Source organism: Crinia signifera, chromosome 6 (assembly GCF_055691185.1).
Source record: "Crinia signifera chromosome 6, ASM5569118v1, whole genome shotgun sequence".
Lineage (NCBI taxonomy): Eukaryota > Metazoa > Chordata > Amphibia > Anura > Myobatrachidae > Crinia > Crinia signifera.
In genome coordinates this window covers 4,882,489-4,898,304 of record NC_139222.1, presented here as the reverse complement: position 1 = coordinate 4,898,304, position 15,816 = coordinate 4,882,489, and the positions used below count along the sequence as shown (strand labels likewise).

Genomic DNA, 15,816 nt, shown 5'->3' with positions numbered 1-15,816 from the left:
TGCGATTATCCTGGGAATACAGAGGACGGGGACATCTCTCTGGGGCATTCCTGTTACTGGGCCCATCTGTAGGAGACACGCAGTGACTGAGGACATGGTATATATGTGATTATCCTGGGAATACAGAGGACGGGGACATCTCTCTGGGGTATTCCTGTTACTGGGCCCATCTGTAGGAGACACACAGTGACTGAGTACATGGTATATATGTGATTATCCTGGGAATACAGAGGACGGGGACATCTCTCTGGGGCATTCCTGTTACTGGGCCCATCTGTAGGAGACACGCAGTGACTGAGGACATGGTATATATGTGATTATCCTGGGAATACAGAGGACGGGGACATCTCTCTGGGGTATTCCTGTTACTGGCCCCATCTGTAGGAGACACACAGTGACTGAGGACATTGTATATATGTGATTATCCTGGGAATACAGAGGACGGGGACATCTCTCTGGGGTATTCCTGTTACTGGGCCCATCTGTAGGAGACACGCAGTGACTGAGGACATGGTATATATGTGATTATCCTGGGAATACAGAGGACGGGGACATCTCTCTGGGGCATTCCTGTTACTGGGCCCATCTGTAGGAGACACGCAGTGACTGAGGACATGGTATATATGTGATTATCCTGGGAATACAGAGGACGGGGACATCTCTCTGGGGTATTCCTGTTACTGGGCCATCTGTAGGAGACACAGTGACTGAGGACATTGTATATATGTGATTATCCTGGGAATACAGAGGACGGGGACATCTCTCTGGGGTATTCCTGTTACTGGGCCCATCTGTAGGAGACACACAGTGACTGAGTACATGGTATATATGTGATTATCCTGGGAATACAGAGGACGGGGACATCTCTCTGGGGTATTCCTGTTACTGGGCCCATCTGTAGGAGACACGCAGTGACTGAGGACATGGTATATATGTGATTATCCTGGGAATACAGAGGACGGGGACATCTCTCTGGGGTATTCCTGTTACTGGGCCCATCTGTAGGAGACACGCAGTGACTGAGGACATAGTATATATGTGATTATCCTGGGAATACAGAGGACGGGGACATCTCTCTGGGGTATTCCTGTTACTGGACCATCTGTAGGAGACACGCAGTGACTGAGGACATGGTATATATGTGATTATCCTGGGAATACAGAGGACGGGGACATCTCTCTGGGGTATCTCTGTTACTGGCCCATCTGTAGGAGACACGCAGTGACTGAGGACACTGTATATATGTGATTATCCTGGGAATACAGAGGACGGGGACATCTCTCTGGGGTATTCCTGTTACTGGGCCCATCTGTAGGAGACACACAGTGACTGAGGACATGGTATATATGTGATTATCCTGGGAATACAGAGGACGGGGACATCTCTCTGGGGCATTCCTGTTACTGGGCCCATCTGTAGGAGACACGCAGTGACTGAGGACATGGTATATATGTGATTATCCTGGGAATACAGAGGACGGGGACATCTCTCTGGGGTATTCCTGTTACTGGGCCCATCTGTAGGAGACACACAGTGACTGAGTACATGGTATATATGTGATTATCCTGGGAATACAGAGGACGGGGACATCTCTCTGGGGCATTCCTGTTACTGGGCCCATCTGTAGGAGACACGCAGTGACTGAGGACATGGTATATATGTGATTATCCTGGGAATACAGAGGACGGGGACATCTCTCTGGGGTATTCCTGTTACTGGCCCCATCTGTAGGAGACACGCAGTGACTGAGTACATGGTATATATGTGATTATCCTGGGAATACAGAGGACGGGGACATCTCTCTGGGGTATTCCTGTTACTGGGCCCATCTGTAGGAGACACGCAGTGACTGAGGACATGGTATATATGTGATTATCCTGGGAATACAGAGGACGGGGACATCTCTCTGGGGCATTCCTGTTACTGGGCCCATCTGTAGGAGACACGCAGTGACTGAGGACATGGTATATATGTGATTATCCTGGGAATACAGAGGACGGGGACATCTCTCTGGGGTATTCCTGTTACTGGGCCATCTGTAGGAGACACAGTGACTGAGGACATTGTATATATGTGATTATCCTGGGAATACAGAGGACGGGGACATCTCTCTGGGGTATTCCTGTTACTGGGCCCATCTGTAGGAGACACACAGTGACTGAGTACATGGTATATATGTGATTATCCTGGGAATACAGAGGACATCTCTCTGGGGTATTCCTGTTACTGGGCCCATCTGTAGGAGACACGCAGTGACTGAGGACATGGTATATATGTGATTATCCTGGGAATACAGAGGACGGGGACATCTCTCTGGGGTATTCCTGTTACTGGGCCCATCTGTAGGAGACACGCAGTGACTGAGGACATAGTATATATGTGATTATCCTGGGAATACAGAGGACGGGGACATCTCTCTGGGGTATTCCTGTTACTGGACCATCTGTAGGAGACACGCAGTGACTGAGGACATGGTATATATGTGATTATCCTGGGAATACAGAGGACGGGGACATCTCTCTGGGGTATCTCTGTTACTGGCCCATCTGTAGGAGACACGCAGTGACTGAGGACACTGTATATATGTGATTATCCTGGGAATACAGAGGACGGGGACATCTCTCTGGGGTATTCCTGTTACTGGGCCCATCTGTAGGAGACACACAGTGACTGAGGACATGGTATATATGTGATTATCCTGGGAATACAGAGGACGGGGACATCTCTCTGGGGCATTCCTGTTACTGGGCCCATCTGTAGGAGACACGCAGTGACTGAGGACATGGTATATATGTGATTATCCTGGGAATACAGAGGACGAGGACATCTCTCTGGGGTATTCCTGTTACTGGCCCCATCTGTAGGAGACACGCAGTGACTGAGTACATGGTATATATGTGATTATCCTGGGAATACAGAGGACGGGGACATCTCTCTGGGGTATTCCTGTTACTGGGCCCATCTGTAGGAGACACGCAGTGACTGAGGACATGGTATATATGTGATTATCCTGGGAATACAGAGGACGGGGACATCTCTCTGGGGCATTCCTGTTACTGGGCCCATCTGTAGGAGACACGCAGTGACTGAGGACATGGTATATATGTGATTATCCTGGGAATACAGAGGACGGGGACATCTCTCTGGGGTATTCCTGTTACTGGGCCATCTGTAGGAGACACAGTGACTGAGTACATTGTATATATGTGATTATCCTGGGAATACAGAGGACGGGGACATCTCTCTGGGGTATTCCTGTTACTGGGCCCATCTGTAGGAGACACGCAGTGACTGAGGACATGGTATATATGTGATTATCCTGGGAATACAGAGGACGGGGACATCTCTCTGGGGTATTCCTGTTACTGGGCCCATCTGTAGGAGACACACAGTGACTGAGGACATGGTATATATGTGATTATCCTGGGAATACAGAGGACGGGGACATCTCTCTGGGGTATTCCTGTTACTGGGCCCATCTGTAGGAGACACGCAGTGACTGAGGACATTGTATATATGTGATTATCCTGGGAATACAGAGGACGGGGACATCTCTCTGGGGTATTCCTGTTACTGGGCCCATCTGTAGGAGACACACAGTGACTGAGGACATGGTATATATATATATATATATATATATATATATATATATATATATATATATATATATATATATATATATATATATATATGTGATTATCCTGGGAATACAGAGGACGGGGACATCTCTCTGGGGTATTCCTGTTACAGGGCCCATCTGTAGGAGACACGCAGTGACTGAGGACATTGTATATATGTGATTATCCTGGGAATACAGAGGACGGGGACATCTCTCTGGGGTATTCCTGTTACTGGCCCCATCTGTAGGAGACACGCAGTGACTGAGGACATTGTATACATGTGATTATCCTGGGAATACAGAGGACGGGGACATCTCTCTGGGGTATTCCTGTTACTGGGCCCATCTGTAGGAGACACGCAGTGACTGAGGACATTGTATATATGTGATTATCCTGGGAATACAGAGGACGGGGACATCTCTCTGGGGTATTCCTGTTACTGGCCCCATCTGTAGGAGACACACAGTGACTGAGGACATTGTATATATGTGATTATCCTGGGAATACAGAGGACGGGGACATCTCTCTGGTGTATTCTTGTTACTGGGCCCATCTGTAGGAGACACGCAGTGGCTGCTTACATTGTGTATATGTGATTATCCTGGGAATACAGAGGACGGGGACATCTCTCTGGGGTATTCCTGTTACTGGGCCCATCTGTAGGAGACACGCAGTGGCTGAGTACATTGTATATATGTGATTATCCTGGGAATACGGAGGATGGGGACATCTCTCTGGGGTATCTCTGTTACTGGCCCATCTGTAGGAGACACGCAGTGACTGAGGACATGGTATATATGTGATTATCCTGGGAATACAGAGGACGGGGACATCTCTCTGGGGTATTCCTGTTACTGGCCCATCTGTAGGAGACACGCAGTGACTGAGGACATTGTATATATGTGATTATCCTGGGAATACAGAGGACGGGGACATCTCTCTGGGGTATTCCTGTTACTGGGCCCATCTGTAGGAGACACACAGTGACTGAGGACATGGTATATATGTGATTATCCTGGGAATACAGAGGACGGGGACATCTCTCTGGGGTATTCCTGTTACTGGGCCCATCTGTAGGAGACACACAGTGACTGAGGACATTGTATATATGTGATTATCCTGGGAATACAGAGGACGGGGACATCTCTCTGGTGTATTCCTGTTACTGGCCCCATCTGTAGGAGACACGCAGTGACTGAGGACATGGTATATATGTGATTATCCTGGGAATACAGAGGACGGGGACATCTCTCCGGGATATTCCTGTTACTGGCCCATCTGTAGGAGACACACAGTGACTGAGGACATGGTATATATGTGATTATCCTGGGAATACAGAGGACGGGGACATCTCTCTGGGGTATTCCTGTTACTGAGCCCATCTGTAGGAGACACACAGTGACTGAGGGCATGGTATATATATATATATATATATATATGTGATTATCCTGGGAATACAGAGGACGGGGACATCTCTCTGAGGTATTCCTGTTACTGGGCCCATCTGTAGGAGACACACAGTGACTGAGGACATTGTATATATGTGATTATCCTGGGAATACAGAGGACGGGGACATCTCTCTGGGGTATTCCTGTTACAGGGCCCATCTGTAGGAGACACGCAGTGACTGAGGACATTGTATATATGTGATTATCCTGGGAATACAGAGGACAGGGACATCTCTCTGGGGTATTCCTGTTACTGGCCCCATCTGTAGGAGACACGCAGTGACTGAGGACATTGTATACATGTGATTATCCTGGGAATACAGAGGACGGGGACATCTCTCTGGGGTATTCCTGTTACTGGGCCCATCTGTAGGAGACACGCAGTGACTGAGGACATGGTATATATGTGATTATCCTGGGAATACAGAGGACGGTGACATCTCTCTGGGGTATTCCTGTTACTGGGCCCATCTGTAGGAGACACACAGTGACTGAGGACATTGTAGATATGCGATTGTCCTGGGAATACAGAGGACGGGGACATCCCTCTGGGGTATTCCTGTTACTGGGCCCATCTGTAGGAGACACACAGTGACTGAGGACATGGTATATATGCGATTATCCTGGGAATGCAGAGGACGGGGACATCTCTCTGGGGTATTCCTGTTACTGGGCCCATCTGTAGGAGACACACAGTGACTGAGTACATTGTATATATGTGATTATCCTGGGAATGCAGAGGACGGGGACATCTCTCTGGGGTATTCCTGTTACTGGCCCATCTGTAGGAGACACGCAGTGACTGAGTACATTGTATATATGTGATTATCCTGGGAATACAGAGGACGGGGACATCTCTCTGGGGTATTCCTGTTACTGGGCCCATCTGTAGGAGACACACAGTGACTGAGGACATTGTATATATGTGATTACCCTGGGAATACAGAGGACGGGGACATCTCTCTGGGGTATTCCTGTTACTGGGCCCATCTGTAGGAGACACGCAGTGACTGAGGATATGGTATATATGTGATTATCCTGGGAATACAGAGGACGGTGACATCTCTCTGGGGTATTCCTGTTACTGGGCCCATCTGTAGGAGACACACAGTGACTGAGGACATTGTATATATGTGATTATCCTGGGAATACAGAGGACGGGGACATCTCTCTGGGGTATTCCTGTTACTGGGCCCATCTGTAGTAGACACACAGTGACTGAGGACATGGTATATATGTGATTATCCTGGGAATACAGAGGACGGGGACATCTCTCTGGGGTATTCCTGTTACTGGGCCCATCTGTAGGAGACACGCAGTGACTGAGGACATTGTATATATGTGATTATCCTGGGAATACAGAGGACGTGGACATCTCTCTGGGGTATTCCTGTTACTGGGCCCATCTGTAGGAGACACACAGTGACTGAGGACATGGTATATATGTGATTATCCTGGGAATGCAGAGGACGGGGACATCTCTCTGGGGTATTCCTGTTACTGGGCCCATCTGTAGGAGACACGCAGTGACTGAGGACATTGTATCCATGTGATTATCCTGGGAATACAGAGGACGGGGACATCTCTCTGGGGTATTCCTGTTACTGGGCCCATCTGTAGGAGACACACAGTGACTGAGTACATTGTATATATGTGATTATCCTGGGAATGCAGAGGACGGGGACATCTCTCTGGGGTATTCCTGTTACTGGCCCATCTGTAGGAGACACGCAGTGACTAAGAACATTGTATATATGTGATTATCAGATGCTGGGTGTATATAGGGGACCCCCATACCTGCTCTCCCCTGTGATGTGAGGGGCCGATGATTCTCCATCATCACGTCCTTGTACAGACCCCTGTGTTCCTCTATATACTCCCCCTCCTGCATGGAGAGATAGACAGTGACATCCTGACACCTTATAGGAACCGGACACACACAATGATACAGTCATCACCCAGACACATCCCCTGTTGTTAATGTATAACGTCCCATTCCCAGCAGTCACCTCTCTGGTCACATCCCCCGGTGTTACTGTATAACGTCCCATTCCCAGCAGTCACCTCTCTGGTCACATCCCCCGGTGTTACTGTATAACGTCCCATTCCGAGCAGTCACCTCTCCGGTCACATCACCCGGTGTTACTGTATAACATCCCATCCCAGCAGTCACCTCTCCGGTCACATCCCCCAGTGTTAATACATCTTATAAGCATGTGCACTCCTCTATATAATAATACCACATATCTGCGTGTGCCGGGAGCTGTGTTATCCCCATCATATATCACTGTACCGTCCCCTCTCCCCTATATAATAATACCACATATCAGCCTGTGCCGGGAGCAGTGTTATCCCCATCATATATCACTGTACCGTCCCCTCTCCCCTATATAATAACACCACATATCAGCGTGTGCCGGGAGCTGTGTTATCCCCATCATATATCGCTGTACCGTCCCCTCTCCCCTATATAATAATACCACATATCAGCGTGTGCCGGGAGCTGCGTTATCCCATCATATATCGCTGTACTGTCCCCTCTCCCCTATATAATAATACCACATATCAGCGTGTGCCGGGAGCTGTGTTATCCCCATCATATATCACTGTACCGTCCCCTCTCTCCTATATAATAATACCACATATCAGCCTGTGCCGGGAGCTGTGTTATCCCCATCATATATCACTGTACCGTCCCCTCTCCCCTATATAATAATACCACATATCAGCGTGTGCCGGGAGCAGTGTTATCCCCCATCATATATCGCTGTACCGTCCCCTCTCCCCTATATAATAACACCACATATCAGCCTGTGTCGGGAGCTGTGTTATCCCCCATCATATATCGCTGTACCGTCCCCTCTCCTCTATATAATAATACCACATATCAGCGTGTGCCGTGAGCTGTGTTATCCCCATCATATATCGCTGTACCGTCCCCTCTCCCTATATAATAACACCACATATCAGCGTGTGCCGGGAGCTGTGTTATCCCCATCATATATCGCTGTACCGTCCCCTCTCCCCTATATAATAACACCACATATCAGCGTGTGGCGGGAGCTGTGTTATCCCCATCATATATCGCTGTACCGTCCCCTCTCCCCTATATAATAACACCACATATCAGCGTGTGCCGGGAGCTGTGTTATCCCCATCATATATCGCTGTACCGTCCCCTCTCCCCTATATAATAACACCACATATCAGCGTGTGCCGGGAGCTGTGTTATCCCCATCATATATCGCTGTACCGTGCCCTCTCCCCTATATAATAACACCACATATCAGCGTGTGCCGGGAGCTGCGTTATCCCCATCATATATCGCTGTACCGTCCCCTCTCCCCTATATAATAATACCACATATCAGCGTGTGCCGGGAGCTGCGTTATCCCCATCATATATCGCTGTACCGTCCCCTCTCCCCTATATAATAATACCACATATCAGCGTGTGCCGGGAGCTGTGTTATCCCCATCATATATCGCTGTACCGTCCCCTCTCCCCTATATAATACCACATATCAGCGTGTGCCGGGAGCTGCGTTATCCCCCCATCATATATCACTGTACCGTCCCCTCTCCACTATATAATAATACCACATATCAGCGTGTGCCGGGAGCTGTGTTATCCCCATCATATATCACTGTACCGTCCCCTCTCCCCTATATAATAATACCACATATCAGCGTGTGCCGGGAGCTGTGTTATCCCCATCATATATCACTGTACCGTCCCCTCTCCCCTATATAATAATACCACATATCAGCGTGTGCCGGGAGCTGTGTTATTCCCCATCATATATCGCTGTACCGTCCCCTCTCCCCTATATAATAATACCACATATCAGCGTGTGCCGGGAACTGTGTTATCCCCATCATATATCACTGTACCGTCCCCTCTCCCCTATATAATAACACCACATATCAGCGTGTGCCGGGAGCTGTGTTATCCCCATCATATATCACTGTACCGTCCCCTCTCCCCTATATAATAACACCACATATCAGCATGTGCCGGGAGCTGTGTTATCCCCATCATATATCACTGTACCGTCTCCTCTCCCCTATATAATAATACCACATATCAGCGTGTGCCGGGAGCTGTGTTATCCCCATCATATATCGCTGTACCGTCCCCTCTCCCCTATATAATAATACCACATATCAGCCTGTGCCGGGAGCTGTGTTATCCCCATCATATATCGCTGTACCGTCCCCTCTCCCCTATATAATAATACCACATATCAGCCTGTGCCGGGAGCTGTGTTATCCCCATCATATATCGCTGTACCGTCCCCTCTCCCCTATATAATAACACCACATATAGGCGTGTGCCGGGGGCTGTGTTATCCCCATCATATATCGCTGTACCGTCCTCTCTCCCCTATATAATAATACCACATATCAGCCTGTGCCGGGAGCTGTGTTATCCCCATCATATATCGCTGTACCGTCCCCTCTCCCCTATATAATAATACCACATATATCAGCGTGTGCCGGGAGCTGTGTTATCCCCATCATATATCACTGTACCGTCCCCTCTCCCCTATATAATAACACCACATATCAGCGTGTGCCGGGAGCGGTGTTATCCCCATCATATATCACTGTACCGTCCCCTCTCCCCTATATAATAACACCACATATCAGCGTGTGCCGGGAGCTGTGTTATCCCCCATCATATATCACTGTACCGTCCCCTCTCCCCTATATAATAACACCACATATCAGCGTGTGCAGGGGGCTGTGTTATCCCCCATCATATATCACTGTACCGTCCCCTCTCCCCTATATAATAACACCACATATCAGCGTGTGCCGGGAGCTGTGTTATCCCCCATCATATATCGCTGTACCGTCCCCTCTCCCCTATATAATAATACCACATATCAGCATGTGCCGGGAGCTGTGTTATCCCCATCATATATCACTGTACCGTCCCCTCTCCCCTATATAATAACACCACATATCAGCGTGTGCCGGGAGCTGTGTTATCCCATCATATATCACTGTACCGTCCCCTCTCCCCTATATAATAACACCACATATCAGCGTGTGCCGGGAGCTGTGTTATCCCCATCATATATCACTGTACCGTCCCCTCTCCCCTATATAATAATACCACATATCAGCATGTGCCGGGAGCTGTGTTATCCCCCATCATATATCACTGTACCGTCCCCTCTCCCCTATATAATAATACCACATATCAGCGTGTGCCGGGAGCTGCGTTATCCCCCATCATATATCACTGTACCGTCCCCTCTCCCCTATATAATAATACCACATATCAGCGTGTGCCGTGAGCTGTGTTATCCCATCATATATCGCTGTACCGTCCCCTCTCCCCAATATAATAATACCACATATCAGCGTGTGCCGGGAGCTGTGTTATCCCCATCATATATCGCTGTACCGTCCCCTCTCCCCTATATAATAACACCACATATCAGCGTGTGCCGGGAGCTGTGTTATCCACATCATATATCGCTGTACCGTCCCCTCTCCCCTATATAATAATACCACATATCAGCGTGTGCCGGGAGCTGTGTTATCCACATCATATATCACTGTACCGTCCCCTCTCCCCTATATAATAATACCACATATCAGCGTGTGCCGGGAGCTGTGTTATCCCCATCATATATCGCTGTACCGTCCCCTCTCCCCTATATAATAATACCACATATCAGCGTGTGCCGGGAGCTGTGTTATCCCCATCATATATCACTGTACCGTCCCCTCTCCCCTATATAATAATACCACATATCAGCGTGTGCCGGGAGCTGTGTGATCTCCATCATATATCGCTGTACCGTCCCCTCTCCCCTATATAATAATACCACATATCAGCGTGTGCAGGGAGCTGTGTTATCCCATCATATATCACTGTACCGTCCCCTCTCCCCTATATAATAATACCACATATCAGCGTGTGCCGGGAGCTGTGTTATCCCCATCATATATCACTGTACCGTCCCCTCTCCCCTATATAATAATACCACATATCAGCGTGTGCCGGGAGCTGTGTTATCCCCATCATATATCACTGTACCGTCCCCTCTCCCTATATAATAACACCACATATCAGCGTGTGCCGGGAGCTGTGTTATCCCCCATCATATATCACTGTACCGTCCCCTCTCCCCTATATAATAATACCACATATCAGCGTGTGCCGGGAGCTGTGTTATCCCCATCATATATCACTGTACCGCCTCCTCTCCCCTATATAATAATACCACATATCAGCGTGTGCCGGGAGCTGCGTTATCCCCATCATATATCGCTGTACCGTCCCCTCTCCCCTATATAATAATAGCACATATCAGCGTGTGCCGGGGGCTGTGTTATCCCCCATCATATATCGCTGTACCGTCCCCTCTCCCCTATATAATAACACCACATATCAGCGTGTGCCGGGAGCTGTGTTATCCCCCATCATATATCGCTGTACCGTCCCCTCTCCCCTATATAATAATACCACATATCAGCGTGTGCCGGGAGCTGTGTTATCCCCATCATATATTGCTGTACCGTCCCCTCTCCCCTATATAATAATACCACATATCAGCATGTGCCGGGAGCTGTGTTATCCCCCATCATATATCACTGTACCGTCCCCTCTCCCCTATATAATAATACCACATATCAGCGTGTGCCGGGGGCTGTGTTATCCCCCATCATATATCACTGTACCGTCCCCTCTCCCCTATATAATAATACCACATATCAGCGTGTGCCGGGAGCTGCGTTATCCCCATCATATATCGCTGTACCGTCCCCTCTCCCCTATATAATAATACCACATATCAGCGTGTGCCGGGAGCTGTGTTATCCCCCATCATATATCACTGTACCGTCCCCTCTCCCCTATATAATAATACCACATATCAGCGTGTGCCGGGAGCTGTGTTATCCCCATCATATATCACTGTACCGTCCCCTCTCCCCTATATAATAACACCACATATCAGCGTGTGCCGGGAGCTGCGTTATCCCCATCATATATCGCTGTACCGTCCCCTCTCCCCTATATAATAATAGCACATATCAGCCTGTGTCGGGAGCTGCGTTATCCCCATCATATATCGCTGTACCGTCCCCTCTCCCCTATATAATAATACCACATATCAGCGTGTGCCGGGAGCTGTGTTATCCCCATCATATATCGCTGTACCGTCCCCTCTCCCCTATATAATAATACCACATATCAGCATGTGCCGGGAGCTGTGTTATCCCCATCATATATCACTGTACCGTCCTCTCTCCCCTATATAATAACACCACATATCAGCGTGTGCTGGGAGCTGTGTTATCCCCATCATATATCGCTGTACCGTCCCCTCTCCCCTATATAATAATACCACATATCAGCGTGTGCCGGGAGCTGTGTTATCCCCCATCATATATCACTGTACCGTCCCCTCTCCCCTATATAATAACACCACATATCAGCGTGTGCCGGGAGCTGCGGTATCCCCCATCATATATCGCTGTACCGTCCCCTCTCCCCTATATAATAATACCACATATCAGCGTGTGCCGGGAGCGGTGTTATCTCCATCATATATCACTGTACCGTCCCCTCTCCCCTATATAATAACACCACATATCAGCGTGTGCCGGGAGCTGTGTTATCCCCATCATATATCGCTGTACCGTCCCCTCTCCCCTATATAATAATACCACATATCAGCGTGTGCCGGGAGCTGTGTTATCCCCATCATATATCACTGTACCGTCCCCTCTCCCCTATATAATAACACCACATATCAGCGTGTGCCGGGAGCTGTGTTATCCCCCATCATATATCGCTGTACCGTCCCCTCTCCCCTATATAATAATACCACATATCAGCGTGTGCCGGGAGCTGTGTTATCCCCATCATATATTGCTGTACCGTCCCCTCTCCCCTATATAATAATACCACATATCAGCATGTGCCGGGAGCTGTGTTATCCCCCATCATATATCACTGTACCGTCCCCTCTCCCCTATATAATAATACCACATATCAGCGTGTGCCGGGGGCTGTGTTATCCCCATCATATATCACTGTACCGTCCCCTCTCCCCTATATAATAATACCACATATCAGCGTGTGCCGGGAGCTGCGTTATCCCCATCATATATCGCTGTACCGTCCCCTCTCCCCTATATAATAATACCACATATCAGCGTGTGCCGGGAGCTGTGTTATCCCCCATCATATATCACTGTACCGTCCCCTCTCCCCTATATAATAATACCACATATCAGCGTGTGCCGGGAGCTGTGTTATCCCCATCATATATCACTGTACCGTCCCCTCTCCCCTATATAATAACACCACATATCAGCGTGTGCCGGGAGCTGTGTTATCCCATCATATATCGCTGTACCGTCCCCTCTCCCCTATATAATAATACCACATATCAGCGTGTGCCGGGAGCTGTGTTATCCCCCATCATATATCACTGTACCGTCCCCTCTCCCCTATATAATAATACCACATATCAGCGTGTGCCGGGAGCTGTGTTATCCCCCATCATATATCGCTGTACCGTCCCCTCTCCCCTATATAATAATACCACATATCAGCGTGTGCCGGGAGCTGTGTTATACCCATCATATATCACTGTACCGTCCCCTCTCCCCTATATAATAATACCACATGTCAGCGTGTGCCGGGAGCTGTGTTATCCCCATCATATATCACTGTACCGTCCCCTCTCCCCTATATAATAATACCACATATCAGCCTGTGCCGGGAGCTGTGTTATCCCCCATCATATATCACTGTACCGTCCCCTCTCCCCTATATAATAATACCACATATCAGCGTGTGCCGGGAGCGGTGTTATCCCCATCATATATCACTGTACCGTCCCCTCTCCCCTATATAATAATACCACATATCAGCGTGTGCCGGGAGCTGTGTTATCCCCATCATATATCACTGTACCGTCCCCTCTCCCCTATATAATAATACCACATATCAGCGTGTGCCGGGAGCTGTGTTATCCCCATCATATATCACTGTACCGTCCCCTCTCCCCTATATAATAACACCACATATCAGCGTGTGCTGGGAGCTGTGTTATCCCATCATATAGCACTGTACCGTCCCCTCTCCCCTATATAATAACACCACATATCAGCGTGTGCCGGGAGCTGTGTTATCCCCCATCATATATCGCTGTACCGTCCCCTCTCCCCTATATAATAATACCACATATCAGCGTGTGCCGGAAGCTGTGTTATCCCCATCATATATCACTGTACCGTCCCCTCTCCCCTATATAATAATACCACATATCAGCGTGTGCCGGGAGCTGTGTTATCCCCATCATATATCACTGTACCGTCCCCTCTCCCCTATATAATAACACCACATATCAGCGTGTACCGGGAGCTGTGTTATCCCCATCATATATCACTGTACCGTCCCCTCTCCCCTATATAATAACACCACATATCAGCGTGTACCGGGAGCTGTGTTATCCCCATCATATATCGCTGTACCGTCCCCTCTCCCCTATATAATAACACCACATATCAGCATGTGTCGGGAGCTGTGTTATCCCCCATCATATATCGCTGTACCGTCCCCTCTCCCCTATATAATAATACCACATATCAGCATGTGCCGGGAGCTGTGTTATCCCCATCATATATCACTGTACCGTCCCCTCTCCCCTATATAATAATACCACATATCAGCGTGTGCCGGGAGCTGTGTTATCCCCCATCATATATCACTGTACCGTCCCCTCTCCCCTATAATAATACCACATATCAGCATGTGCCGGGAGCTGTGTTAGTCCCATCATATATCGCTGTACCGTCCCCTCTCCCCTATATAATAACACCACATATCAGTGTGTGCCGGGAGCTGTGTTATCCCCCATCATATATCACTGTAACGTCCCCTCTCCCCTATATAATAACACCACATATCAGCGTGTGCCGGGAGCTGTGTTATCCCCCATCATATATCGCTGTACCGTCCCCTCTCCCCTATATAATAACACCACATATCAGCCTGTGCCGGGAGCTGTGTTATCCCCCCATCATATATCACTGTACCGTCCCCTCTCCCCTATATAATAATACCACATATCAGCCTGTGCCGGGAGCTGTGTTATCCCCCATCATATATCACTGTACCGTCCCCTCTCCCCTATATAATAATACCACATATCAGCGTGTGCCGGGAGCTGTGTTATCCCCATCATATATCACTGTACCGTCACCTCTCCCCTATATAATAACACCACATATCAGCGTGTGCCGGGAGCTGTGTTATCCCCATCATATATCGCTGTACCGTCCCCTCTCCCCTATATAATAAATACCACATATCAGCGTGTGACGGGAGCTGTGTTATCCCCCATCATATATCACTGTACCGTCCCCTCTCCCCTATATAATAACACCACATATCAGCGTGTGCCGGGAGCTGTGTTATCCCCCATCATATATCACTGTACCGCCCCCTCTCCCCTATATAATAATACCACATATCAGCGTGTGCCGGGAGCTGTGTTATCCCCCATCATATATCGCTGTACCGTCACCTCTCCCCTATATAATAACACCACATATCAGCGTGTGCCGGGAGCTGTGTTATCCCCATCATATATCGCTGTACCGTCCCCTCTCCCCTATATAATAATAAGATAACGATATATAATACATCACCTCGATACAACCGGGAGGAGGAATCAGTCAGTGAGTGATGACGTCACAATTACAGACAT

The 15,816-nt window shown here is 48.5% G+C and overlaps 2 protein-coding genes across 5 annotated transcripts in view; one reads left to right on the top strand and one right to left on the bottom strand.

Annotated features, from left to right (window-relative positions):
* LOC146009857 (uncharacterized) overlaps positions 1–15,816 on the top strand; it is a 426,052-nt gene that overhangs the window by 258,413 nt on the left and 151,823 nt on the right. The window lies entirely within an intron of this gene.
* LOC146007356 (uncharacterized) overlaps positions 1–15,816 on the bottom strand; it is an 83,342-nt gene that overhangs the window by 33,724 nt on the left and 33,802 nt on the right. Inside the window, exon 6 of the mRNA XM_083145705.1 lies at positions 6,867–6,948. Within this exon, the coding sequence (XP_083001831.1) occupies positions 6,867–6,948 (82 nt within the window). The remainder of the gene's footprint in view (positions 1–6,866; positions 6,949–15,816) is intronic.